General features: G+C 39.6%; 2 protein-coding genes and 1 long non-coding RNA gene across 5 annotated transcripts in view; 1 reads left to right on the top strand and 2 right to left on the bottom strand.

Moving 5' to 3' along the window:
• Positions 1 to 5,042: 5,042 nt before the first annotated feature.
• On the bottom strand, positions 5,043 to 26,517 carry LOC137760097 (zinc finger protein 426-like). Of its 2 annotated transcripts, none has more exons than XM_068537056.1 (6): positions 26,433 to 26,517; positions 10,114 to 10,197; positions 9,395 to 9,521; positions 8,708 to 8,791; positions 7,552 to 7,616; positions 5,043 to 7,073 (listed from the first exon to the last, which is right to left on the bottom strand). In XM_068537056.1, exons 2-6 carry the CDS (start codon positions 10,141 to 10,143, stop codon positions 5,724 to 5,726), a joined length of 1,656 nt encoding a protein of 551 aa, XP_068393157.1. In that variant the 5' UTR covers positions 10,144 to 10,197; positions 26,433 to 26,517; the 3' UTR covers positions 5,043 to 5,723. The 2 variants fall into 2 exon arrangements, with proteins under 2 accessions (XP_068393157.1, XP_068393158.1); XM_068537057.1 differs by lacking the exon at positions 26,433 to 26,517 and adding an exon at positions 22,345 to 22,398.
• LOC137760099 (uncharacterized) lies at positions 22,797 to 25,027 on the top strand. The gene is made up of 4 exons (XR_011073239.1): positions 22,797 to 22,860; positions 23,507 to 23,617; positions 23,976 to 24,043; positions 24,682 to 25,027. It is a non-coding gene; the product is annotated as an uncharacterized lncRNA (long non-coding RNA).
• ZNF177 (zinc finger protein 177) overlaps positions 25,245 to 26,770 on the bottom strand; it is a 32,558-nt gene continuing 31,032 nt past the window's right edge. Inside the window, exon 7 of one of the 2 annotated variants that reach the window (XM_068537055.1) lies at positions 25,245 to 26,597. In XM_068537055.1, the coding sequence (XP_068393156.1) occupies positions 25,488 to 26,597 (1,110 nt within the window). In that variant the 3' untranslated portion in view covers positions 25,245 to 25,487. The remainder of the gene's footprint in view (positions 26,598 to 26,770) is intronic. The other variant, XM_068537054.1, reaches the window with a different exon arrangement.

The following is a 26,770-nucleotide window of genomic DNA, read 5'->3' on the forward strand; positions in this document are numbered from 1 at the left end:
TGTATAAAAACCTGCCCATAAAAGGACAGTAAAGTGCTACAGGTTCCTTTAGTAATATTAAATGTATATATATCAGCTGTTTATTTAAAATGGACATTTTAAATCAATTTGCAAATCAAAGGTCAGATATTTTAAAAAGGCTAGTATTTTTTTAAACTACTAAACTCAGACCCCAAATGGAGAAATGTAGAGTGTAAAAAAAGTGAATATAAAAAAACAAACTGTTTAGCTGGCATTTCAAAGACTAAACCACTGAACAAAACACCTAACACAAAACACTATTTTTAAATGCCCACATGCAGTGTCACTCCTGTAGGCGGCCGGCACAGGGAGGTCAGTAGCCTCACAAGTACAGCTGCCTCAGCCATTCAGAAACAGGAACGCCCTGTTCCCAGGCAGGCACCAGAGGGTAGGCCAAATGCAGTGGGTCATGCAGGGAGAGCATCGGACACACATCACTGAGAGCCGGTGGTTGGGGAGGGAAGGTGGGCTTTGACACAAATCAGCCACCAAGAAGTGCTTCAAGGAAGAAGCCCACACAATAGTGTTCTGTATTCCCAGCTGAGGGGAGCTCAGTAGTTCCTGGAGCTGCCCTTGTAGATATTTGGGCTCCAATCTGCCTGGCTGCTGAGGCACCACATGGCCTTCCAGGCCAGTGCAGGGGCCTGGTGCCCCCAGAGTCACCATGGGCTGAACGGTGTACCTGTCTAAACATGTTCCGTGACCAAGAACTCTGGGCTTTGCTCTAGAGACAAGACGTGATAGATTCAGGCGGAAGGATATCCCCAACCTGTCCCTTAACTTTTCCATTAACATTGAGATAAGAATGATGAAACTGATTCCACTGACGAAAGTGATTCGTAGTGGTGAAAGGCACTGTGTTCCAACGGGTCACAAGTGAACTGGTTCAGAAGCTCAGGGTGCAGCTCTCTCCTCCCCTCATGGAGCACAAACACAAGCTGACCCCGCTCCGCCCTTCACTCTGATAAATAATCTTCCCCACTCCTCGCCTCAAAGCTCCTGTACTAAAGAGATGCCTTTCTGCTGTTATGTGGAAAGACACACTGCTCAGGGGCAATAATGTCTTATATAATGTGCCCATCACCAGGGACCCACAAGCCACCCTTTATGTGACAAGTGACAGGGCAGTCAGAGGGAGAGAAGGAGACAGGAAGACAGCTGCCTGTGAGAGTGGCAGGTCTGGGTAAAGAGTGAAGAAAGGGCCAGAGCTGCACTGAATGCAGGGTCCCAGAAAGGCCAGGGGACAAAGCCAATGGGAAACCCAATGGATGGCACCACTGGGGGCTGAGGCAGACAGCCAGCTCCAAAGTCGTCTGGGATAGAAAAGGCCAACATGAAGTACCCAGGAAAGCTGGGGAACAGTCACAGCCATTCCCATCATCATTACTGTTTGGCCACAGCGGGGCAATCATGCAGTCAGTCTCCACAGCTGTGTCCCCTTATGGTGGTGGTCAATTTACCTCATGATAGTGCACTAATTTCACTGTTTCTGATGATACTTAGCACTTCCCCACTGGGGTTATCCATTCCCTGTCAAACATAACCTCTCATGAGACAGGGGCGGCTCTGCCACTTCCCTGGGGGGACTTGGTTCTTTTTGTCACCTGGGCCTGTTTTGTGGCTCTTCTGACTACAGACTGATTTCTGGGTCTCTGGGTCAGTGTGTTGCTGAGGAGATGACAATGGGCATTGTGGTATTCACAAGTCCCAGTACACTTTGTACAAGGGAAAAGGTATTAAGACTTCAATGAATTAAAAAAAAAAAAAAAAAGACTTCAATGAAAGACGTTAATTTAAAAGGTTTCAGGGTAGCAACTAAAGGAAAAGTAGTGGAGCATATAAATTTCAATCATCGACAGTTAAATCATCTGCATGAAAATACACTAACAATGTAGAGAAAGATGGAAAATGAGATAAATATGGAAAAACTAAGATGATACACACAAACCCAAATTTATTAGTAATTTATATTATACAGTAAATGCTCCAAGTAAAAGAAAAGGATTTTAAGATTGGATAGCAAAAACGTAGGTATTTTTAAAGTCCACATAACGTCTGTGTATAAAGTGACATTAAAAAATTAAGCATAGGACTTCCCTGGTGGTACAGTGGTTAAGAATCCGCCTGCCAATGCAGGGGACATGGGTTTGATCCCTGGTCCGGGAAGATCCCACATGCCCTGGAGCAACTAAGCCCGTGCGCCACAACTACTGAGCCTGTGCCCTAGAGCCCTCGAGCCACAACTACTGAGCCCGTGTGCCACAACTACTGAAGCCTGCGCAGTCTAGGGCCTGCATGCTGCAACTACTGAAGCCCGTGGGCCTAGACCCATGCTCTGCAACAAGAGAAGCCACTGCAATGAAAAGCCCGCGCACAGCAACGAAGAGTAGCCCCCGCTTGCTACAACTAGATGAAGCCTGAGCACAGCAACGAAGACCCAATGCAGCCAAAAAATAAATTAAAAATTTTAAAAAAAATTAAGCGTAGTATAAGATTGAGAAATTAAGGAAAAGCAAACTGATATAACTACTGATACACTTACTGTTGAGCCTCATTAAGAAGTAGGACAGCAGGTATCCTTGTTCCCTCTTCTTGCCCCAAACATGGGCAAATGTCTGGGGAAGAGCTTTCATTACTGGATTCCAGATGCTTTTCTGTCTTTCCACCCAGCCTGGCCACTATTGTTCTGCCTCTTCCAGGAAGCCACGTCTCCATCACCAAAACTGTTGGACCAGTGACTTGATTATTCCCTTCCTCCAAGGAAAGTTAGCCTGTTTGTATTGGTTCCCTTTGTCCCTTTGTCCCTGAGTCTCTCAGGGGTGACACAGAGGGCCCATGTCGAGTCTGTACTACATTGGGTTGTCTTACAGGAGAGGAATGCTGAGGTTGTGGAATTTATTTCAGTTTCTTTGCAGTAGTAACCAAGCCTGCTTGTTGTCTCAATGGGAGAGATGATCTCATCTTTCCACTTCCCTCACTGCATTTCTCAATTCTGAGAAAAAAAGGGATCACAGCCTTGTATTCACATGTACAACATGATCAGCAGAAGCAAGAGCGATGCACGGAGGAGGATCTTCAGGAAGCTCCTGGTTCACACATCAACTTGGCTTTTGGAGAATTTTCACATGAAAATGACACCTTGTCAACCACTAAAGAACAAGAGTTGGGACGAAATCTGCTTCATGGATCTCAGTGAGCACTTGTTGATGACACTATCACTAGGAATCCAAGCAGCAGAATAAGGCCAACCTGCATTTAAACCTCTAACATGACCCATGAGGTCTCAGACTCAGGCAACTGCAACAAATTCTGCTGGAAATATAGGTCTTATTTCAGAAAATCAGAATGTCATCCAGGGCTAGTATGTAATCCATTACACTGCATTCAAGGGAGTTAAGACTAACCTGCTGATAATTCAGTGTCACTGCCAATAATTAAAGAGGTCAACAGATAGGCCAAATAGCAACATGCATACACAAAAAAGAACCAAACATGACACATTACTCCACATATAAATATGTATAAATGAAGGTTCAGAGGTTAATTCCAGTCCAGGCTTTGTTTTAAGCTTGATTTGGATTATCATTACAATGGTTTGATTAGCCTCAAGAAAGTGTCATCAAGAAGCTGCACCCTGGTGACTTCCCTGGTGGTGCAGTGGTTAAGGCTCCACGCCCACAATGCAGGGAGCCCAGGTTCAATCCCTTGTCAGGGAACTAGATCCCAGATGCATGCCACAACTAAGAGTTTGCATGCCACAACTAAGGAGCCCACCTGCCGCAACTGAGACCCAGCAGGACCAAATAAATAAATAAATAAATACTTTAAAAAAAAAAAAAAAAAAGCTGTACCCTGATTGGCTATACATGATGTAACCCAAGGCTGCTCGAGCATGAGAACTGTGTAATCTTTCATCAGAGGCTGAAATGAGGTTTTTTTTATTAGATAAAGTCCTAGGAAGGCAGAAGCTGGGTTCTGGCTAACTGACACCTGGCATGATGTGGGGTGCAGGAAGCTTAAGACTGAGGAGGGTGCAGAGGTTAGGCATACCTGCTGGTAAATGCATCAGACCTGGTAATGCAGTAGCTGGGTTCATTGGTGGCACATAAATGAGGGACTGGCTAGTTCTGGTGGCAATAATGGTGCGGTTGGTACACCTGTACTGAGGACATTACTGACAGCTAGTAGAATTGAGCCAATAAAAAATCCTGACAGATCCTGTTCAATTTCTGTAATTCCCAGTGGTGACAAAGATGGGGGAGTAACTGAGGAGAGATGAACCTCCGTAAAGCCATCTTTAAGAGGAATAATAGGTGTACTAGTCATTTGTCTGTGTCTGAACCTAAAGCCCACCTTCAGGAACTGCCAGTCACGGCATCAAGCAGCACACATTATCAGGAACAGTCAGTCACATGAGTTTTTCACTCTTCAAGCACTTGGATTGGAGGACAAACCCAGAGGGAGGACATGTCACCTACAGCAGATGTTGCTTGATCCAGACACATGACATGATTGTTTTGCATGGGTGTGGAGCTGAATATAGGGGTGAAAAGGAACAATCATTGCTCTCACCCTCTTCCTGCAAGGCCTGAGGTTGAATGTCCTCCACAGGTGTCGGGGTGTTGGTTCTCCCACAAAGCTCAGGAAATCAGGGTGTCTCACATTAGTAGATGAAATCTCACTTCCTCTCCACTCATCCCATGCTTGACCCTGACCCTGAAAGGATCAGGTGTGAGAGAGGACAAGGCCATCTTTACAAGATTTACAGAGATGTACTATATCCTCCACTTTGGCCATTGGGACTTGATGTAGATGGACTTGGTGAGCCTCATACATAGTCAAGCAGTTCCTGTCTTCACAATATAAGACCAGGTCCATCCAACAGGAAAAACCGGGGGGTCCAAAGAGGATTAAGTGTGAATCCTGTAGGCCCACTTTTGGCCAGGTTGTGACCTGGAAAATGTAGCAACTAGACTGGCCTGGCCTGATGATGAGGGGAAGACGTATCACTGCCCAGGAAAGGTCACGGCCAAATGACAAATGTTCAAAATAGATCTTTGGGACCACCTGGAACACTATCCTTTCTCAGAAACCCTAAGATTTCAGACTCAGGGTAGCATTTCCCATATTTACTACACTCCGTTTCTCTGGCCTGTGAATCACCCCATGTTTATTAAGCATGAGCAACAATCTAATGGAAAAAAATGATGACTCAACAATATTTCTCACATTCCTAATATTCTTCTCCACATTGAGATCACAAGTGATCATCAAAGTACTCAAGAGATGTACAGTTTTCCAGAAATCTTATATCAGTAGAGTTCCTCTGCATTGCAAGATCTCCCATATTTAGGGAATATATATTTCCCCTAGCAAACAGTAAAGTGCTTTCCATGTTTCTTAATAGTATGGCTTCACTGTGAGTCCTAACAGGCTGGGTTGTGAGATGGATGGCTTTCCCACATTCCTTATGCTTGAAGACCATCTCTCCAGTGTGCTCTTTTCACGTCAAGTGTATCAGGGCCACTGAGGGCTTTCCCACATACCTGACATCAGTTAGACAAAGTGATTTCTTTCAAGACAAACGAACTAAGAGAATTGAAGGCTTTCTCACATATTCTTCATTTACAGGATTTTGCTAGAGGGTGAGTTTTTCCTGAGGAATTGGAATAACTGAAGGATTTCTCACATTGTTTACATCCTCAGGTTTCTTTCTCTCCACCATGAGTTTGGACATGTTTAGAAAGGTCTGATTTCCAAGTGAAGGCTCTCCCACATTTCTCACATTTGTAAGGTTTTATTCCAGAGTGAATTGTCTTGTGACGATGAAGGTATAAGGAATGTTTAAAGGATTTTCCACACTGATCACATAGAAAGGGCCTCTCTCCAATGTGAGATTTTCTATGGTCCCTAAACTGAGATCTGACAAAAAATTTTCCACAATCTTCACATAAAAACTTTCTAGCATGAGTTTTCATATGTTCAGTAAGTACAAAAGGCCTCATGAAGGCTTTACCACATTCCGTACATTTATATGGTTTTGTTCCAGTGTGAATTCGATTGTGAATCTTAAGATATGAAGAACTTTTAAAGAACTTTCCACATTTTTCACATGGAAAAGGCCTCTCTTCACTATGAGATTTTGTATGTTCTTTAAGTCTATAGGAAGTAAGGAAGGCTTTCCCACACTCCCTACATTTATGCACTTTTATTTCACTATGATTTTGCATGTGATCATTAAGGAATAAGGGATACAAATAGGATTTTCCACTTTCCTTATATATAAAGGGCCTCTCTCCAGTATGAGATTTTATATGGCTCCTAAGGTGATAAGCTCTAATGAAGGCTTTCCCACATTCCTTACATATAAAGGGCCTCTCTCCAGTATGAGATTTTATATGGCTCCTAAGGTGATCAGCTCTAATGAAGGCTTTCCCACATTCCTTACATATAAAGGGCTTTTCTCCAGTATGAGATTTTATATGCCTCTTAAGTTCATAAGCTATAACGAAAGCTTTCCCACATTCCTTACATTTATAGGGTTTCTCTCCATTGTGGGTTCCCATGTGAATTTTAATGGATATATGATATTTGTAGACTTTCCCACACTCCTTACATTCATAACTTTTTTTTGTGGTGTGATTTCGTAGAGGTATACCACGCCTTGTGGAGTGAAAAGAAGCTCTCCCATGTTCCTTCTGTTCACAGCGTTTTTCCCCATTCTGAGTTACTACTTGTGCCTGAAGAGAAGGCTGATTCACACAAGCTTCCTCACCATCACTGCATTCCAAGGCTTTCTCTCCCACACTGGTTTTCCCGTTCACAATATTTGGAGTCAGGATGATGGCTTTCCCACAGTGATTAAACACAAAATGCTTCACAACCGTAGAGGTTTTCTTCTGCAGAGTAAGGAAGCCTTTTCCATACTCATTATGCTCGTAAGTGTTGCCTCCATTTTGAGTTCTCCTGCCTGTCCTAAGGCTCAAGTGTTCACTGAAGTCTTTCCTATATTGCTCACAATTACAGAGTTTCCATCCATTGTGGATTCTTGCCTGTGGATGGATAGATGAATGATGATGCAAAGATTGCTCAGACTCATTAATTGATCCTACTCATCTCAAACTTGAAACATCATTACAACAATGAAGATGACCACTTCTACTACATTCATACACCTCTGCCCTGTTGATTTATTTCAAGTTGAATGATGGAATCCTTCTGCCAGAATGATGTTCCATCTACTCCAACCTTCAAATAATCCTGTACAGCCTCATGGATTGTTGTAAAATCTCAAGTGTCCTGTTACATATGTGGAAATGAGGACTTACGGGAACTCTGAAGCAATAAGTATCAAGCTAGGTTTAGGATATCCCCAAATTCATCCTATTCAGAGTATCTCACCATAGACATTGCTCTCCCCTGGGTGACTGCCACCTATTGCAAACATTTATCACTTGTGCTCATGCTATAAATGAAATTTCCTTTCTTTTCTGAATGTGGAAAAAGAGAAATATGATGTTTTAAACTTACCAATGTTACTGTTTCCATCTCAACAGATGTTTCTCCCCCAAGATTATCCTGCTGAATTGCTGAGCCTTTCGTTTTAAGTTGCATTTCCCATAAAAAAAGAATAACAAATATAAGAGTTTGTAGAAAGAAACAGGAGGCTGAAGGAGTTAAAAATAATAATACTCGTTTGTATTGGCTTCCAAATTAAAGATGTTAAAAATATCAATACATACATACTAGATTTGAGGAGTTTGGCTATGCCAAATATTTAACAATGATAGGAATGCAGAGTCAAAATTCAGTACCTGATTAAAAACAATTCTATGAAAATTAAATATGATGCGGAAAAAACCCTGAATATTATCAGTGAAGGAAAAGAGGAATGTTTGGAAAAATAGCCTACATCAAAATGATAAAGTTAAAAAAAGAAACAGAACAAGCCATTTCGGATAAAGAAGATGTGGTACATATGTACAATAGCATATTACTCAGCTGTAAAAAAGAATGAAATAATGTCATTTGCAGTTACATGGATGGACCCAGAGATTATCATATTAAGTGAAGTAAGTCAGACAGAGAAAGACAAATATCATATGATATCACTCATATGTGGAATCTAATTTAAAAAAATGATACAAATGAACTCATTTACAAAACAGAAACAGACTTAAAGATATCAAAATCAAATTTATGGTTACCAAAGGGGAAATGTGGGAGGGAGGGATAAATCAGGAGCTTGGGATTAACATACACACACTACTATATATAAGATAGATAACAACGACCTAATGTATAGCACAGGGAACTCTACTAAGTATTCTGTAATAACCTATATGAGAAAAGAATCTGAAAAAGAATATATATATATATATATATATATATATATATATATATATATATATATAACTGAATCAGTTTGCTGTACACCTGAAACTAACATAACATTGTAAATCAACTATACTCCAATAAAATTATATTAAAAATAAAAGAACAAGCCATTTTATGAGCTCATAAGAAATTGTGAGTAAATGTGAAGTATGTACGTATGACAACTTGAATATATCCTGAAACATCAGAGACCAGTGACCTCAGCCTTCTGTGAGAAAGCACATCTTAACAAGTTTCCTCATCATTATTCCAAAGACACTGAAATTTTCATTGATCAGGAATCACTCACCTTGGAGGACTCCTCTTCTTTCCACTGTCCTCAAATCATCTTGTTCCAACCAAGAGATCAGAGTGGGTTTCAATGATTGATAGCCTGTTTATGAGGAAAGATAAATTAATGAAAGAAGCTCCAGAAAAATAGAAGAAACTGTCCATTGAATCAGCTCCTATATGTCTAAAACTGTGGTAAAACTATTTCAGAAAAGATAAAACAGGAAATTCACCTCCTTCTGTTCTCCACAAAGACTGTTTCTCTCTGGTCCCTGAAGCCCACATTCAGATTGATATAAACAATTACAAAGCTTAAGACTTTTTTCGATACAGGAAACAAAGTAAGTGCAAAAAAAGATATTCATTCACATGGAGAAACCAATATACCAATGAGTGTCAAACTTTGGTGTCCATGAGAACCAAGTCCAGTGTCTGTCACAACACAGATGACTGGGTCCCAATGCCGCGGTTTCATTCAGTAGGTGAAAGGTGGAGTCTGAGAATGCACATTTCTAAGAGCGATGGTGATAATGCTAGTCCTAGAAGCACATTTTCAGATGCCAACCGAATTAAAACCCATTCACATGAAGAACAGTGTCTGTTAGTTTCCATTATATTCATATGTAACATCACCCATGCTGCAACACAGTAAGTGCATCACATATATCTGTTCCCTAAGAGGCTACAGGAATGATGGCAGCCTTACCTGCTGTGGTCAGGTTCTTGTAGTTCTCCAGCATCACATCTCTGTATAGGTTTCTCTGAAAGGGGTCCAGTAAAGTCCACTCTTCCTGGGTGAAGTCCACAGCTACATCAGCAAAGGTCACTGAGTCCTAAACCATCACACACATACTAGCTTCAGTAAAGTAAGCCCTCCACCAATGGTAAGGACTGGAGACGGGTGACCCATGATTCAAGGTCTCTCATCATCTCCCCCAGGACACACTGGTCCTAGGTTCTCTTCTATCTACACTCACTCATGATTGATATCCTTCAGCTACAGCTCTAATGGAACGTGTAATACATGAACTTATCTCAATAGAATGAGCCTTAAAGTGTTTTGTTTCTCTCCTGTAGCATAGTCCTAAGCCAACTGGAAGCACTTGTAAACGCTGATGAATGAATACATTCTTTGAGAAATGCACAGTCATCTTCCTTACTGTGTAAGAGCGCCAAGCAAAACAAAAAATATGCAGTCACCATCATGAGAGGCAAGATTAGGAGGTCATTACTGAAATACTGAGATTATTCAGGGTAATGTGTCACCAGTATGAGCCTCCACTTAGGGAGGGAATTCATCAGGGACTGAGTCCTGCAGTGGCTTTATTTCTTTAAGAAGCTCTGGACACAGGTCTACCAAGACAGAATGTGTCCATCTGGTGGATACAGTAGCTCATTTTTTAGAAGGAGAGACTTTCTTCTTACCCGAGAACAACTTCTCAAACACTCAGCCATTATCCTTTCTGCCTCTATCTTTTCCTCAGGAAGCTGAAAGGGTCCTTAGAACACCTAGGAGAAAAGAAAGAAGGCATGAGTACCCAGAGATGATCATAATTCCCACAGTCACTGCCTGGAAGTCATTCAACTCTAGCTTGAAATTCCCAATTATCCTTGCACACTCAAGAAATCTCACATATATACACATCACTGCTGTGAAATGCCAGAGTAGTCCTGTCTCACCTGGAGCCAGAAAAGGGGATGGTGAGCCATGCTGCCCATCAGGAAAAGAGTAATGGGTTCATTTTACAGGGAAGGAACTTTAAGACCTGAGTAATGTGACTCTTCATTTGTCAAGGCAATAAAATACACAAATAAGATTATGCAGCAACTCTACCTAAATGCGTATACCAGAAAGCCGAGTTAGAGAACAGCATTATCTGGCTCCCTTCAGCAATTCCTAGATGAACCAGAAGCATGACTGCTCAGGCCCAGACCAAAGGACTGGCAGATCCTAAAGTAGAGTCTCTGAAAAAGGACATTAACAAGGACTTCTCATGGGACATATAGCTGTCATGTTGCAATGATGGTGAAATTTGCCTGAAAATTCCTTTCTTTGATGTCAAGATCATGTCAAGCAGCTTATGAATACAAATGGACAGGGACATCTCCATCCCCCTGGAGATCGGGTTACCTGGAGTCCTGCTTCATATCAATCATTAATCAACAAATATTAGTTATCTCACACACAACATCATAAATTAGCTCTTTCTATGTAGATAACATAGTTACTAAAAGAGTATGCTCTACAACAAAAATATCAGTAACATCAATTATTATTCATTGATCTCATTAGGAGCTTACAGCTTACCTATATGTTTGGAACAACTTGAATATTGGAATCTACTCTTTCAACTGTAAATTATGTATGCTCTAAGCAGAAATTAAGTATATATGATAAAAATTTAGTGTCCAGTAAATTTAAAACCCTTCAAATGAAAAAAATGTAAAATATCTCAATTTTTAAATTGACTAAATGTTTAAGTAATATTTTAATATATATGGGATAAAATAAAATATATTCATATAAATAATCTTCATTTTTGTTTATTGTGGGTACTGAAAATATTTTCATTATATACGTGATCTATACATTATATTTATATTGGAAAAGCACTGGTGTAGGCTGCTGCTGGGCTTACGAAGGGAAAAAATAAAACATTCTATTCGGTCAACATCCTTGAGCTTCTCTTGATGGATGTTGGAGAAGTTTGAAGCTCTAGGCCTCCTTTAGTTCTTATCACTGGATTATTCCTTTCTTTCAGTGACTTTGTGCTAGGCAATCAGTTGAGAGCAGTAACATATACAGAAAATATTCTAGGCATTAAATATCCACCATTCTTATTAGGGAAGATAGACAATAAACTAATAATTGATATATCAATTCATTAGTAACATGGGAAAACAATCAAGCAGGTAAAAAAAATAAAGGGTATCCTACACACATGCGCGCACACCCCACATATATTGTTAGTTCCTGGGCCAGATAAAGAAAGAAAGGGGAAATCATTAGGTCTTCCACACTTGGTCCAAAAAGATTAGAAAAAAATTTATCAAACTTTTTACAAAAGAATTCAGAATACATAAACGTACTGGGAAGCCTCCATGGGTCTCCGTTTGGAAACACTCAAATCAAACAGGTCTGTACTCTCTCCTTGCCTTGGACAAGGAGCAAGGCCCTGTCATACTTAGCCCAACATTTGTCTATTTTATGAATCTTTTCAGACAATCACCTTTTCATATTATTTTTCAGTTCCTTTTTTATGGAACTGAAAAATTTGCTTTTATGTTTATTTACTTCTTCCACAGACTTTCTTCATGTTTCTTGTCTTTTAACATTCTGTATTTAAAAGTTAACTTCTTTTTGTTAAATATCAATAACCTTTAATTATATCAAACACAGACCACCAGGCCAAATGCTGGTCTACAAAACGGTATACGAATGATGACAATGAAAGTTCCACAGTTTATTACCTATGAACCTATGAACCATATTCATCCTCACTGTCCCCACAGTCCTTATTCTTCAGTAGAGAAGACTAAAACCCATACATACATGAGGTCAAAAAAAATCATGTGTCTAGACTCCCTTGTAACTGTACTTACTACTAGGGGTCTCAAACCAGGAGTCCTTAGGCTGAGTAAGTTTAGTGAGGCGGTACCTGCTAAAATGTTTTATTTTTCTGTTTATTTTGTAGTTGGATATAATTAATGTCTAATCAAATACACAGATCTTAAGTATTTAATGGATGAATTTTGATAATTGCATATACTTGTATAATCACCAGCCTAAACAAGAAACAGAACATATTTATTTCCCTGGAAAGCCTTCTTGTCCCTTTCCATCCATTCCTTACTTCTTGCGCTCAGACAAGCACTTTCTGATTTCATTGTTACTAGATACATTATGCTATATATGTATATTAGGCAGTTAATACAGCATTTTCAAATGTAGGTCCTAACTGATTTTTTGTGTACTGTTTAGTGAAACTATGGGCAAAATACATTAAAATCTCCCACTAGAATTTTGAAATTGTTTATTTCTTCTTCCACTTCTTTCAAGTAATGCTTTATATATTTGCAACAATATTATTGAGTGGATACACATTTGATTTTTTATATTTTTGGAGAAACAGATTTGTTTATCATGATCTCTGTATCTGTAGTAATGCTTCCTGACGACGTTGTCTGACATTAGGATCAGCTTTTTTGGGGAGAGTTTCTTTTTCTGGCATATCATTGGTAGCACTGTATCTGTTTTGGATGCCAGTGTCTGCCAGTACAAAGGGTGGCACGGTGTCTGGCACACCAAAAGCACCCACTGACTGGTGACTGACAGAGTGGAGCTCCTTCACATCACTCTTCAAGTACACCTAGATTATACCTAAATAACTGTTCATAACACAACATATATCTGTTTTCAGAAATATATTTGATTACTCTAAGAATGTAAGGGTGGGAGGAACACCATCTTCTTTCAAGCACTCACACCAGCGTCGGCTTATCTGCACACCTGTCACTTGTTTCCCACAGCCTCCTTATATGGACACTTAGTACTCTAGGTCCTGCACTGGCAGTGGCACCCCAATTCCCTCTCCACATCTACATACCAGTCATGGCTTGCCTGCATTCCAGAGGGGAGCTTCCTCCTTGCCCAGTGACTGTTAACTAGTTCTGGCCCTGGCAACCTAGCAAATTTCCTCACATTCAATGGGTTGCCATGATACCTTCTCTAACAAGGTCTGAAATCAATCTTGGGGAGAGGGCCCCACTATAAGTTTGGCCTTCCTTAGGTACTCTCCATGAACTCTAGGATATATGACAGAATTCTCTTTACAACTTTATACTATACTTTTCCTGTTTAAATCAAAGTATGATTTCTGTCTCTTCATTTCATGCAGACTTATACACAATAGTGAAGATAGGTGATCCCTGGAGACAAAGTAGTAAAGATGACATTTTGGGATATGTTTGGTCAAACCTTTGGACTCAAGCGTAGAGCTAAAAGCCTTGCCAATGGGAAAGACATTCACAGAATTACAACTGTCAAGCTATCACCTATGATGATTATGGTACAGCTCTTGCCTTGGGAGACCAGGTGAATGCTACACTTAACGGTACAACAATAACGGTGATTATAATGGTTATGGTAAGAGATGGATTCTTTTGAGTGTAGTTGCCCAGACAATGACAAGCTCAGATCTGCTATCTCAAGTCAAAGTCTGAAACCAGAGATTCCATGACAGGTTAAAAACTCATTTCATGTGGTCACATGGGAAAGATATTGCTAAAAATCAAATGCAGAGTTCAAGTATTCAACCATACTTAAAAGTCAGTCTCACGTACTTTTTCATGTGAAAATGAGGCACTGATCAGGGAAGAATGAGACAGGAAACTTGAAATGGGGACATCTATGGGGACCCTGATGACACAATATTGAACCCCCAAGACATTCTGAGCCTCCCTTATCAGGGAAGTAGCTTGCTCTTAGGTTTCTGAAGATACTAGCCTTCCTCTGCTTGACAAATGTGTGATAATCTCACTTACAGCAGATGCCTTGGAAGGAATGCTCATTCTTGAGACCCACCACAATTACCTGCCGTTGCCTCTGGACACACAACTAGTGCAAAATCCAAGGGGACAAGACAGTATGCCACATAAGGTAGGAGAAAACAGCTTACATACAAAATAAGCCCAACTCTGCAAATGTGTATCAAAAGAGTTTGGTGAACATGTAAACTCCTAGGAGTTCCTAAGGGATTAAGCTCAGGCAGTTCCAGTGAGTGCAAGTAAATTGTATGATAGGCTGCCAAGGCTCTTTCAACACCTGAGTACAGTTGCACTACCTCCTCTTCCTCAGTCCATGTCTATGGCTTCCTGTTGTATTCCTTACACCCAGCTGGCTGAGACAAAACCTGGTTTATAGATGGGTCTGCATAGTAAGCTAGTTACACCTGGAAGTTTAGAGCTGAAGCTCTATATCCTTACTGAAGGGATGACCCTGAAAGGCAGTAGTAATTAAAAATCTTCCCAGTGGCAGAAATTCAAGCAGTATATTTGGCTGTCGCTAGGTCTGGAGTGAAAAACAGCCATATGTATGGATACACATTGATTCACAAACAGTTGTCAATCATTTGACTGTAGAGTCAAAGATGTGAATGGAACAAGATTGGAAGGTTGATGACAAGAAAAGTAGTCTGGGAAAAGGTATATGAAAGGATGTCTCTGAATGCACATAGACTGTAAAGTTATTTGTGCCCTATATGAATGTCCACCAAGAGCAATCCACTATAAATAAGACTATTAATAATCAGGTGGACAAAATGATGCAGTCCATAGATGTAATTACTTTTCCCAGCCAAAACAGTGTTTCCTCAATGGGTCCATGAACCAAATGGCCATGCTAATGGGGATGAAGCCTATCTGTGGGCTCAACAATATGGACTTCCCTTTTCCATGGATGACCCAGCTAACACTACAGTTGTGTGCCTGGGAATGAACATTTGGGTCACTCCACCAGGTACATAACCCAGACCAGGTGAGGGTCTCATTGAGGGCAAGGGAAATGTGAAACTGATTGTTGAAGAAGTAACCCATGGATGTCAACCACAACCTCAAGACCAATTAGAGAAACAAGAACCGTAGTAGTTTTGCACATTTTCTCTTTGCTTATTATATGCATGCATTTATTTAATGCATATGTTTATTTATATAAACTAACGATTCATTTCTATCTCTTCCCCATTTTAATTTTATACATAAGGTGTTAGAGGTTAACATTACCATTTAGTCTTTAGGAAACTGTATCTGGAAGTCTGTGAACAAATGTGAGGAATTCAGTTTTCTTCACTATGTCTTAATCATTCAAGCACTGACTATAATATATCCTCTAGTAAATCAACAGATGAAGGAATAACTTCATCAAGTAAAATTCTCTCAATTTTACCTTCTATAAAACTCTCAAATCATTTCATTTATTTCCTTTTCCATAATAATAATCCAATTGTAATTTACCACCATCGTGTTTTAAAGCTTATTTATCATAAGCTTCTAGGTTGACTCCATGCATTCACTCTCACACTTTCTGAAGACCATTCTCAAACTAGGAGTTGTAAGTAGATTCAAATTACTCCTTTGATTAAAATATTTCCTAAGTTTCCCATGGCCTTAGAATATAATTCAGAGTAAGCAATTCCCTTGGCCCTGTCCCCCACTCTCCAATATACCTCCCAACACTCTCTGGTTCTGCTCTGCTTCAGACAACCCACTTTCTTCACCTTAGGAAATACACTGAATTCGCAACTTCTCTGGAATTTTGCTCATGAAGTTCCTTCATCTGAAATGTTCTCATTCATTCTACACCTCCTCACCTTAGCTAAACAACCTGATTAGCTAAGTCATATCCATGTTTTCATTCTCAACTTAAATATCAACACCTCCCAATATATCTTCTCCCCTCATATTAAGCCATTATTATGTCCAGATAACAAACTTGCCAACAATCACTTAAAATGTCTTCCTAAATAAACTGTAAACCCCATAGAAGCAATACTATCCTTATTTTGATCTCTATTGTTTCCTTATTTCTCGAAGACAGCCTAGCTCATTAGGTGGACTGTCAGAATTGCCAATCCCCACACAAATGTTACAGCATAGATATGCACAAATTGAAGTAAAACAAACAAAAAACTACAACACAAAATGAAATAGGAATCATATAAAATGTCTGTGCACAATACAAATCAAAACACTGTACTTCTGAAAACGTATTTGAGTACTCTTAGGAAGAAAGTGGACTGGATATCGACTTTTTTTTTTTTCCCCCTCATCTTGCAGCTTGTGGGATCTTGGTTTCCTTGACCAGGGATTGAACCCAGGCCCCCAGCAGTGGAAGCATGGAGTCCTAACCGCTGGACCACCAGGGAATTCCCTGGATATCATTTTTGAAAACAAGTGCCTTAAAGTCAAAACTAAAATGTGTTCCTTATGTTTCTCCAGAATAATTTTAATCCTATTTTAATGTTGATTTGGAAACTACCAAATGGCACAAGATTTATGGAAGGGACTTATATACCCAGAAAAATTAACCGTGTTTTGGCCCTTTGACCTAGAAACCCAACCTTAAAATCTAGTCCTGAAGATACACCTCTACAAACGTGAAACAACATACACAGAGGATCACTGTTAGTAGTGCTAAATCACAGATGCCAGAATAATTGGTAAAGGTTCTTAGAAAACAAGATATTCTGAGTGTCAAAATATTACCCTACATATTACTTTCTTATTCAAGAAGAAAAGTAGTTTACCTTTAAAATACAGGTCTCTGGTGATCATTACCTTAAGTAATCAAATGTAGCATCACTAAAAGAAGAATGATATAAATCTAGGTCTTCCTGATGAAATACAACTTAAGATATACAACATCATCTATGATATATTTTGTAAATGATCTTTTGAAGCCTGCAGACCAAAAAGTAAGTGACAAACTATGACTCACAGGCCTTTTTTTGTGAATAAAGTTTTATGGAGAAACAGCCATATACACTTGTTTACTGAGATCTATGGCTACTTCCCCACAACAAAAGTAGAATGGACTAATTCGAGACCTTGTGGCCTGGAAAGCATAAAGTACTTCCTATCTGTCCCTTTTCTTTTCTTTTTTTGTTTTTTGGTCACGCCCTGCAGCATGTGGGATCTTAGTTGCCCCACCAGGGATCGAACCTGTGCCCCTTGCATTGGATGTGCAAGTCTTAACCACTGGACCACCGGGAAAGTCCCCTGTCCCTTTTCAGACAAAATGTGTGCTAGCTGTTGTTCTGGATCCAATTACCAGTTGATAGAAATACAAGAAACAGAATAAACATTTAAACACACCATGAAAATAAAATCAGAAATATCAGTATGCTCAAATAAACAAGCTAACTTTACACGTCAAGAAACTAGAAAAGGAAGGAAAAACAAAGCCCAAAGGTAGTAGAAGGAAGGAAATAATAAAGATCAGAATGGAACTCAAAGAAATAGAGAATAAAAATAAAATAGAAAACACCAATAAAACTGAGAGGTTTGAAAAGATAAACAAAATAAGACAAACCTTTAGCTAACTCACCAAGAAAAAGAAAGAGGACTCAAAATTAAATATGAAAAAGATACTACAACTGATACCACAGAAATACAAAGGATCATAAGAGATTGCTATGAACAACTGTATACCAAAAAACTGGACAACCTAAGAAATGGATAAATTCCTAGAAACATACAACCTACCAAAAGTGAATCAGGAAGAGACAGAAAATCTGAACAGACTGATTACATGTAAGGAGATTAATCAGTAGTAAAAAACCTCCCAACAAACCAAAGTCCAGGATCATAAGGCTTCACTGGTGAATTCCATCAAACATTTAAAGAGGAATGAATATCAATCCTTCTCAAAATCTTCCAAAAAAACAGGAAGGAGGGAGTACTTCCAAATATAAGACCAGTGTTATCCTTATACTATAACCAGACAAGAACATTACAAGAAAAGAAAATTACAGGCCACTATCCCTGAAGAACACAGATTCAAAAATCCTCAACAAAATATTAGCAAACCCAAATCAATAATACATTAAGAGCATCATACACCATGATGAAGTGGGATATATCCAGAGATGTGGGATGGTTCCATATCTGCAAATCAATCAATATGATACACATTAACAGAATGAAGGACAAAAATTGGGGACTTCCCTGGTGGCGCAGTGGTTAAGAATCCGCCTTCCAATGCAGGGGACATGGGTTTGATCCCTGGTCGGGGAACTAGATCTCACATGCATGCCGCAACTAAGAGTTCACATGCCACAACTAAGGAGCCCGCCGGCTGCAACTAAGGAGCACACATGCCACAACTAAGGAGCCAGTGAGCCGCAACTAAGAAGCACACGTGCAGCAACTAAGGAGCACATGTGCTGCAACTAAGGAGCCTGCCTGCTGCAACAAAGACCTGGTACAACCAAAAAAAAAAAAATTAAAAAGTTAAAAAGAAAAGTTAAAAAAGGGACAAAAAACATATCATAATCTCAACAGAGGCAGAAAAAAGCATTTGACAAAATTTAATATCCATTCATGATTAAAAACTCAACAAAGCAGGTACGGAGGGAATGCTGCTCCATAATAAGGACATATATCACAAGTCCACAGCTAACATCATATTCAACAGTGAAAAGCTGAAAGCTTCTCCTCTAAAGTCAGGAGAAAGACAGGGATACCCATTCTCACCACTTTTATTCAACATAGCATTGGAAGTCCAGCCAGAGCGATTAGGCAAGAAAAAGAAAGAAAAGGCATCTAAATTAGAAAGGAAGAAGCAAAAGTGTCACTCTTTGCAGATGACATGATATTATATATAGAAAACCCAAAAGGCTCCACCAAAATCTGTTAGAATAAATGAATTCAGTAAAGTTGTAGTATGCGAAATCAATATACAAAAATCAACTGCGTGGCAGGGGGATAAATTAGGAGTTTGGGATCAACATATACACAGTACTATATATAAAATAGATAATCAACAAGGACCTACTGTAGAGCACAGGGAACTCTACTCAATATGTAATAACTTATATGAGAAAAGAATCTAAAAGAAGAGGGGATATATGTATATGTATAACTGATTCACTTTGCTGTACACCTGAAACTAACACAACATTGTAAATCAACTAGACTCCAATATAAATTAAAAACTAAATTAAATTGAAAAAACAAGAAATTATGCTAATAAACGAAGCAAGAACTTATAAAAAATATCAATTGGGTTTCTATACACTAGTAACAAACTACTAGAAAGAGAAATTAAGAAAACAATCCCATTTACAATTGCATCAGAAAGAGTAAAATACCTAGGAATAAATTTAACCAAGGACGTGAAAGACCTCTACACTGAAAGGTATGAGACGTGGATGAAAGAAATGGAGAAGACAGAAATGAAAGCAAAGATATTCTGTGGCTCATGGATTGGAAGAATTATTGTTCAAATGTCCCCTGTACCAAAGCAATATAAAGATTCAATGCAATTCTTACCAAAATTCCAATGGCGTTTTTCACAGAAATAGAACACACAATCCTAAAATGTGTATGGAACCACAAAAGGCTCTGAATAGCCAAAGTGATCTTGAGAAAAAAGAACAAAGCTAAGGCACCATGCTGCCCAATTTAAACTGTATTACAAAGCTATAGTAATCAAAACAGTATGGCACTGGCACAGAAACAGACACAGAGATCAATGGAACAGAACACAGAGTCCAGAAATTCAAAACCACACAAATACAATTAATTTATGACAAAAAAGCCAAGAATATATGATGGAAAAGGGACGGTCTCTTCAACATGTAATGTTGGGAAAACTGGACAGCCACATGCAAAAGAATGAAACTGGACTACTCTCTTACACCATACACAAAAATTAACTCAAAATGGATTAAAAACTTGAATGTAAGACCTAAAACCATAAAACTCCTAGAACAGAACATAAGCAGTAAGCCCGTTGGCATTGGTCTTGGAGATGGTTTTTTGTATTTGATAACAAAAGCAAAAATAGCAAAAGCAAAAACAAAGGCACCAAAAGCAAAAATAAACAAGTGGGACTATGTGAAAGTAAAAAACTTACTGCACGGCAAAGGAAACCATCAACAAAATGAAAAGACAATCTACAGAATGGGAGAAAATTTTTGCAAATCATGTATCTGCTAAGGGGTTAATATCCAAAATATATGAACTCATACAACTCAACAGGATAAAACAAATAATGCAATTTAAAAATGGCAGAGGATCTGAATAGATGTTTTTTCAAAGACGAGACATAGATGGCCAAAAGGTATGTGAAAAGGTGCTCAACGTTACTATTAAGGGAAATGCAAATCAATGCAACGAGACAGCACATCTCTCAGAATGGTTATTATCAAAAAGACAACAAATAACAAGTGTTCGTGAGGATGTGGAGAAAAGGGAACCCTTGTGCACTGCTGGTGGGAATGTAAATTGGGGCTGCCACTAGGGAAAACAGTATGGAGGTTCCTCAAAAAATTAAAAATAGAACTATGATATGATACAGCAATTTCACTTCTGGGTATTTATGTGAAGAAAACAAAGACACTAACTCAAAAGATATATGTACCTCCATGTTCAATGCAATGTTATTTACAATAGCCAAGACATGGAAGCAACCTAAGTGTCAATCTATGAATAAAGAAAGAAAACATAGTGTGTTTGCATGCACACACACACATATACATACCCAACACACACACACACACACAATGGGATAAAAAAAGAAGGAAATCTTGCTGTTTGCAACAACATGGATGGACCTTGAGGTCGCTATGCTAAATGAAGTCAGACAGAGAAAGACAAATACCATATGATCATATGACCTCACTTATATGTAGAACCTTAAAAAAACAAACTAGAATGCATGGATAGACAGATCTACGGTTGCCAGAGGAGGTGAGAGTGGGATGGGATAAATGGGTAAAGGTGGTCAAAAGGTACTAACTTCTAGTTATAAAATAAATAAGCCCTGAGTACATGCAATATACAATATGGTGACTATGGGTAATGATATTGTATTGTATATTTGAAAGTTGCTTAGAGAGTAGATCTTCAAAGTTCTCATCACACACACACACAAATCTGTAACTATGGATGGCGATGGATGTTAACTAGACTTAATTCGGAATAGATATACAAACATTGAATCATTATGTTGTACACTTGCAACTAATACATGTCAATTATATCTCAACTTTAAAAAACTTCAAAACGTGTGACTTTTTAAAACGTGTTACTTTTCAAAAAATCAATATAATGGAGAAATAACAGCCAACGCTCTAGGTTAAAGGAGACTAAAAGACACAAAAAAATTGCCGTATATAAACCCTGATTGCATCTCAGATCCAAAGACACTCAGAAGTGTATTTCAGAACAATGTGGAGGATTTTAGTTTTCACAGAGTAGATAGAAGGTGACACTATTACTTTAAATTTTCTTGGGGTAAATAATAGTACTGTGGTTTAATTAGCACAATGTCCTTATCTTTAGGAGATGCATTACCAAGTATTTAAAGGTCAAGTATTAATACATGGCTGCAATTTATTTTCAGCTTACTCCCTCGAATAGCTCACCAAAAAAATGTATTTATCTAGAGAGAGACAGCAAACATGCAAAATGTCCAAAATGGGTGACTCTACTTCAACGGACATTAATTGTACCGAAGCTTCACATTTCATTTAGGTTTACGACTTTTCAAACGAAAAATGTGGGGAAACAGTACTTACACCAAACATCGTGTTAATCAGAAGTTCAATTATCCTAGATATAGGGCAAAAAAGCCTCCATCCGTTTTTCTTGGAATCCCATGTTTTGAAGTTTTGTGGGGAGGTACAGGTTTAGGAAGTTCAGATGAAGAGATAAGGGAGCATCCTTGCTTCTCTTTTGTAGAAAGAGCTGTGGCCTATATAAACTTACGTTTCTATACAAAAAACGCACCCCATAGACATCCATGAAAGTACATTTCTACCTGAATGTAATGCGCCAAGAATAAAGAACGCGCAAAGATAACGCCAAATTCTCAGACGAAACTTCTTTTTTTGCATAGAAAAGGAAACGGAGGCCCTTTCCCCCAGTGCTCACCAGCATGTGCCGGAATCGCCGCGTGCGTGAGGACTCGAGGACACGGGGCTGGAGTCAACGGACCCTAAAGGCGAAAATTCTTTACCTCTCGAAGAAAAATCACGAAGGCTGCTTTGGAGGCTTTTGAAGAGGGGAGCACAGGATGAAACCTAAACGACCCCACGGAAGCGCCCTTACGATATTTCGCCGGAGCGGCCTCTGGACCTGGCCGTTCCGGGAGGCCCCGAGGCCGCGGCGGAAGTGAGCAGCGTAGGCCTCTCTAAGCAGACCCCAGGGTGGCCCGGGACAAACTCGTTCTAATTCCTCCTTCCACCTGTTTCCCTCTCCTACGCGCCGGCCTACCGGACGCCGGCTTGAGCCGGACCACGATCAACCGGAAACGGCTCAAGAAGCACCCGGCCAGCAGCGGAAGAGACTGCGGCGAACGAAGTTCGCCACTTCCGCTTCCGGCTCGGGAGGGGTCGGAAGAGGCGGGGTTTCCGCGATGGCGCCGTCGGCCACGTTCAATCCCTTCAGGTGGAGAAATTCTAGTTTTCTCTGGCGTGGGTACAGATGGGTTCCGGGTGGGCTAGGTGCGGGGGCTGGGGACCGAATGAGCCCCAAAGACAAGGTCGAGGCTGGAACCAGTCCTTAGGCGGGGCTGCTGGTGGGGGGCGCGGCCTGTTTCTGAGGCTGGGTTGGAGGTGGGATACGTCTTGTGCGTATTTAGATCGCTGAATACTGGCGCCTGAAGGGCGTGGCTGCGGGCAGGGACCCACCCCAAGCAAGCACATCAAAAGGTCTTCTACATGCCTCTCCCCTCGTTACTAGAGCCCTAACAGTGATTTTCCCATATCGATAATCCTGCCAATCCATGAAGTAGTCTGTCTCCTCCGGTCAATTCCACAAGGCAGGACACAGTGCTAAACTCTACTGCTGTCCCCTGCATCTGGGGGTTTTTCATTGTTGTTGTTAAATCAGTAAGCAATCGAAGACAGCATTACGTTTGCTAGACCTCAAAACTACTTGGCACGTAAGATTTAAAGTTTCCCCTTTCTTTTGGTAGGGGGTGGGGGGATTGCTTGTAGCCTCGTAAAGCCCCAGCCTTTATACTTAATTTTTTTCTTTTGGTCTCTTGTGTTTCCCTGTTTTTTCTTTATTTCTTTATTTCTTTTTTCTTTAGATATTTACCTGCTAAGCTCCTGGTGGTCCCGAGTGACCCCTGCTGTGAGCAGTGGCCTCCCTTTCTAGACTGTCCCGATCAACCTGAGAGGGACTAGAGTCTATATCCAAGGTGGGGGAATCCTTATTTTGTAACAATTTGGTTTTCAGGAGGATGCTCTTACATGTTGATAGGCAGTGGCACTCAAGAGAGCCCAAGCACACTGACCAGGAGATTTACAAACTGATTTGAGTTGAGAAACCTTCTGAGGTTTCTTGGGAGCAAGAACAAAATGTTCCTTCCCCTTTTCCTTTTTCATTAAACATTGAGCCATCAGTCTCTATGGATGAGATCCCTCATATCCCACTAGGCTGGGGAATAAATCACTACAGAAGCAAAGCAAGGAGCAACAGAGAGATAGGTGAGGGCTGCTGGTGTCTTTGGTGGGGACAGCCACTGGGGAACTCCTGATCTCTTTGTCTCCCACAAGGGATGTCATGGAGGATATCTCTCTTGGTGTTGCAAGGAACATCATAATTAACATGGTGATGAAGAAAGGTAAGTTGTTTCTGGTTGTCCTTAAAAATTGGTAGGCATTAAATGTTATCCACTAGGTCAATAGCTCACATTTATATCAAGTGAATTAATGAACATCATTATTAGGGGGAAAAGGATAAACACTATATAAGAATGAAAGGACCAATTTACCAGAAACATACAAAATGACTACATTTTTATGCATCCAGTTATACTGCCTCAAAATAAAAGATAGAATTTAAAAAACAATCTGACTACCCACAGTCATACTGGGGCATTTTAACATACCTCTCTCAATAAAGGGGAGATCATGAGATAAGGTTTGTAATGATACAGATTTTAAAAACACAATAAGATTTATCCATCAGATATACTGAAAATCTGTTATACCCAACAAATTATAGAATACACATTGTTTTCAACTATACTTGAAGGATTCTTAAAACTTGACCATATGAGATGTATCAGTTGAGACTGAAATCCACTGAAACAGACTCTTCCCACAAGAATGGTTTAAACCAGTTAGTTTATTTTTTTCATGTTACAAGAAGTCCAGAAATAAGCAACCCATAGTTGCTTATACATAGCTAAATAATATCTTATGTCCTTATTATATAATCAGTAGTGTATGACTGTCATCCTATTGGTCTATTCTCTAGGAAAAAAGAAGAGATAAGACAAAGGGCAAATGGTAAAGTGAAAACGCCAGATGCGATGCTCCCATCTCCATGGAATTCTTTAGAACCCACAAGCAGTGACCTCTGCCTCCTTTCTCATTGGCCAGGACTGTGGGCTCATGGGCACTCACAGCTGCAAGGAAAGCTGGGAGATGAATCCTTACGAACTGTCCACACTGCTAATTTGAACACAGTTGCAGTTTTGTTACTTGAAAGAAGGAGGGGAGGAATGGATATTGGGACAGCAACTTCTTGTGTCTCACACATTAGGCCATGTAGCAAGTCTCTAATAATTTTCTGTTTGAATCTATGTCTTATAGGATCTGTATCACGAAGACCATGCATTCTGTGCATAATGCAATTAATTTAGAAATCTATAACTAAAAGATAACTAAAATTTGCACAGAGTCTGCACATTAAAATATATATTTCTAAATAACCTATAGTTTGGTCCAAGACATCTTGATGAGAAATGGACAATATTTAGTACTTAATTACAATAAAAACATTATATATCAAAACTTTTGTGATGTAGATCAAGGGGAATTTAGAGTGCTGTATAATCTTTAATACTCATCAGTTAATGAGTTGTCACACTTTAAAGATTAAACACTCACTGATAAATACAGTCACAGAACCATAACATTTATAAGGTTGGTCCCAGTACAACGTGACTTGAGAGTTGTGCCTGAAGGCTTTCTAAATTGGTCACGATAGGGTTTCTCTCCAGAGTGAGTTCTAAAATGAGTGAGATGTGAAGGACCCCTTAAGGCTAGCCTGTAGTCATTTCATTCATATAGTTTCTGCCCAGTATGTATTCGTTTGTGCATTATAAGGTTAGTGCTGGTGCTGAATGCTTTTCCACACTGAATACATTTATAGGGCTTCTCTCCTGTGTGAGTTCTCATATGTACCCTTAGGCAAGAGGAATTCCTAAAGGCCTTCCCACATTCTTTACACTCATAGGTTTTCTCTCCAGTGTGAGTTCTCTTGTGCACAATAAGATAAGAGCCTGTGCTGAAGGATTTTCCACATTGACTACACTCATAAGGTTTCTCTCCAGTGTGAGATCGTGTATGTTTTTTAAGGGATGACTGATCAATAAAGGCTTTCCCACAGTCACTGCATTCATAGGGTTTCTCTCCAGTGTGGGTTCTCATATGTTTCTGAAGGGATGAAGGAACAGTGAAAGCCTTGCCACATTCCTTACAGTCGTAGGGTTTCTCTCCAGTGTGAGTTCTTTTGTGCACATTAAGATGAGAGCTCTGGCTGAAGGATTTTCCACAATGATTACACTCGTAAGGTTTCTCTCCAGTGTGTGATCTCACATGTTTCTTAAGGGAAGACTGAAAAACAAAGGCTTTCCCACAATTGCTACATTCATAACGTTTCTCTCCAGTGTGAGGTCTCACACATATCTGAAGGGACAAGGGGCCAGTGAAAACTTTCCCATGTTCATTACATTTTGAGCTTTCCTCCACAATACACATTTTTTTGTGGAAACTAAGGGAAGATCTTTTTCCACAGTCACTGCATTCACAGAGTTTCTCTCCAGTAGGCATTTGTTCATGTACTGAAAAGGAAGAGTGTAAGTTGAAGGACATAAGATGTTGATTACACTCAGAAGATTTCTCTCCTGTGAGAGTTAAGTGTTTCCTAAGGGATGACTCTTGATTGAAAATTTTTCCACAACCATTAAATTCAATAATTTTCTCTCCAGTGTGAGTACTCACATGACTCCTAAGAGTTGAGGGATGGCCAAAGTCTTGCCCATATTCTTTATATTTGTAGAATTTCTCTCTCTTGCAATATCTTGGACAAATAAGGTGACAGGTCTTTCTGAAGAATTTTCCACAATGATTAAATTCCATTGGTTTCTCATCAGGGTGAGTTGCTGCCTACAGAATAAGGAATAAGTGGTGACTAAAGGCTTTCTCACTTTCATCACAGAGGAACTCACTCCCATGTGGATTCTGCCATATATATGAAGCATATTATTATGACTAACATTTTTACCATTTTCAGGGTGTGTGTATACATTTTGCGCTATTCTTTCAAGTTGAAATAGCTG

The sequence above is a fragment of the Eschrichtius robustus genome, chromosome 2 (genome assembly GCF_028021215.1).
Source record: "Eschrichtius robustus isolate mEscRob2 chromosome 2, mEscRob2.pri, whole genome shotgun sequence".
Lineage (NCBI taxonomy): Eukaryota > Metazoa > Chordata > Mammalia > Artiodactyla > Eschrichtiidae > Eschrichtius > Eschrichtius robustus.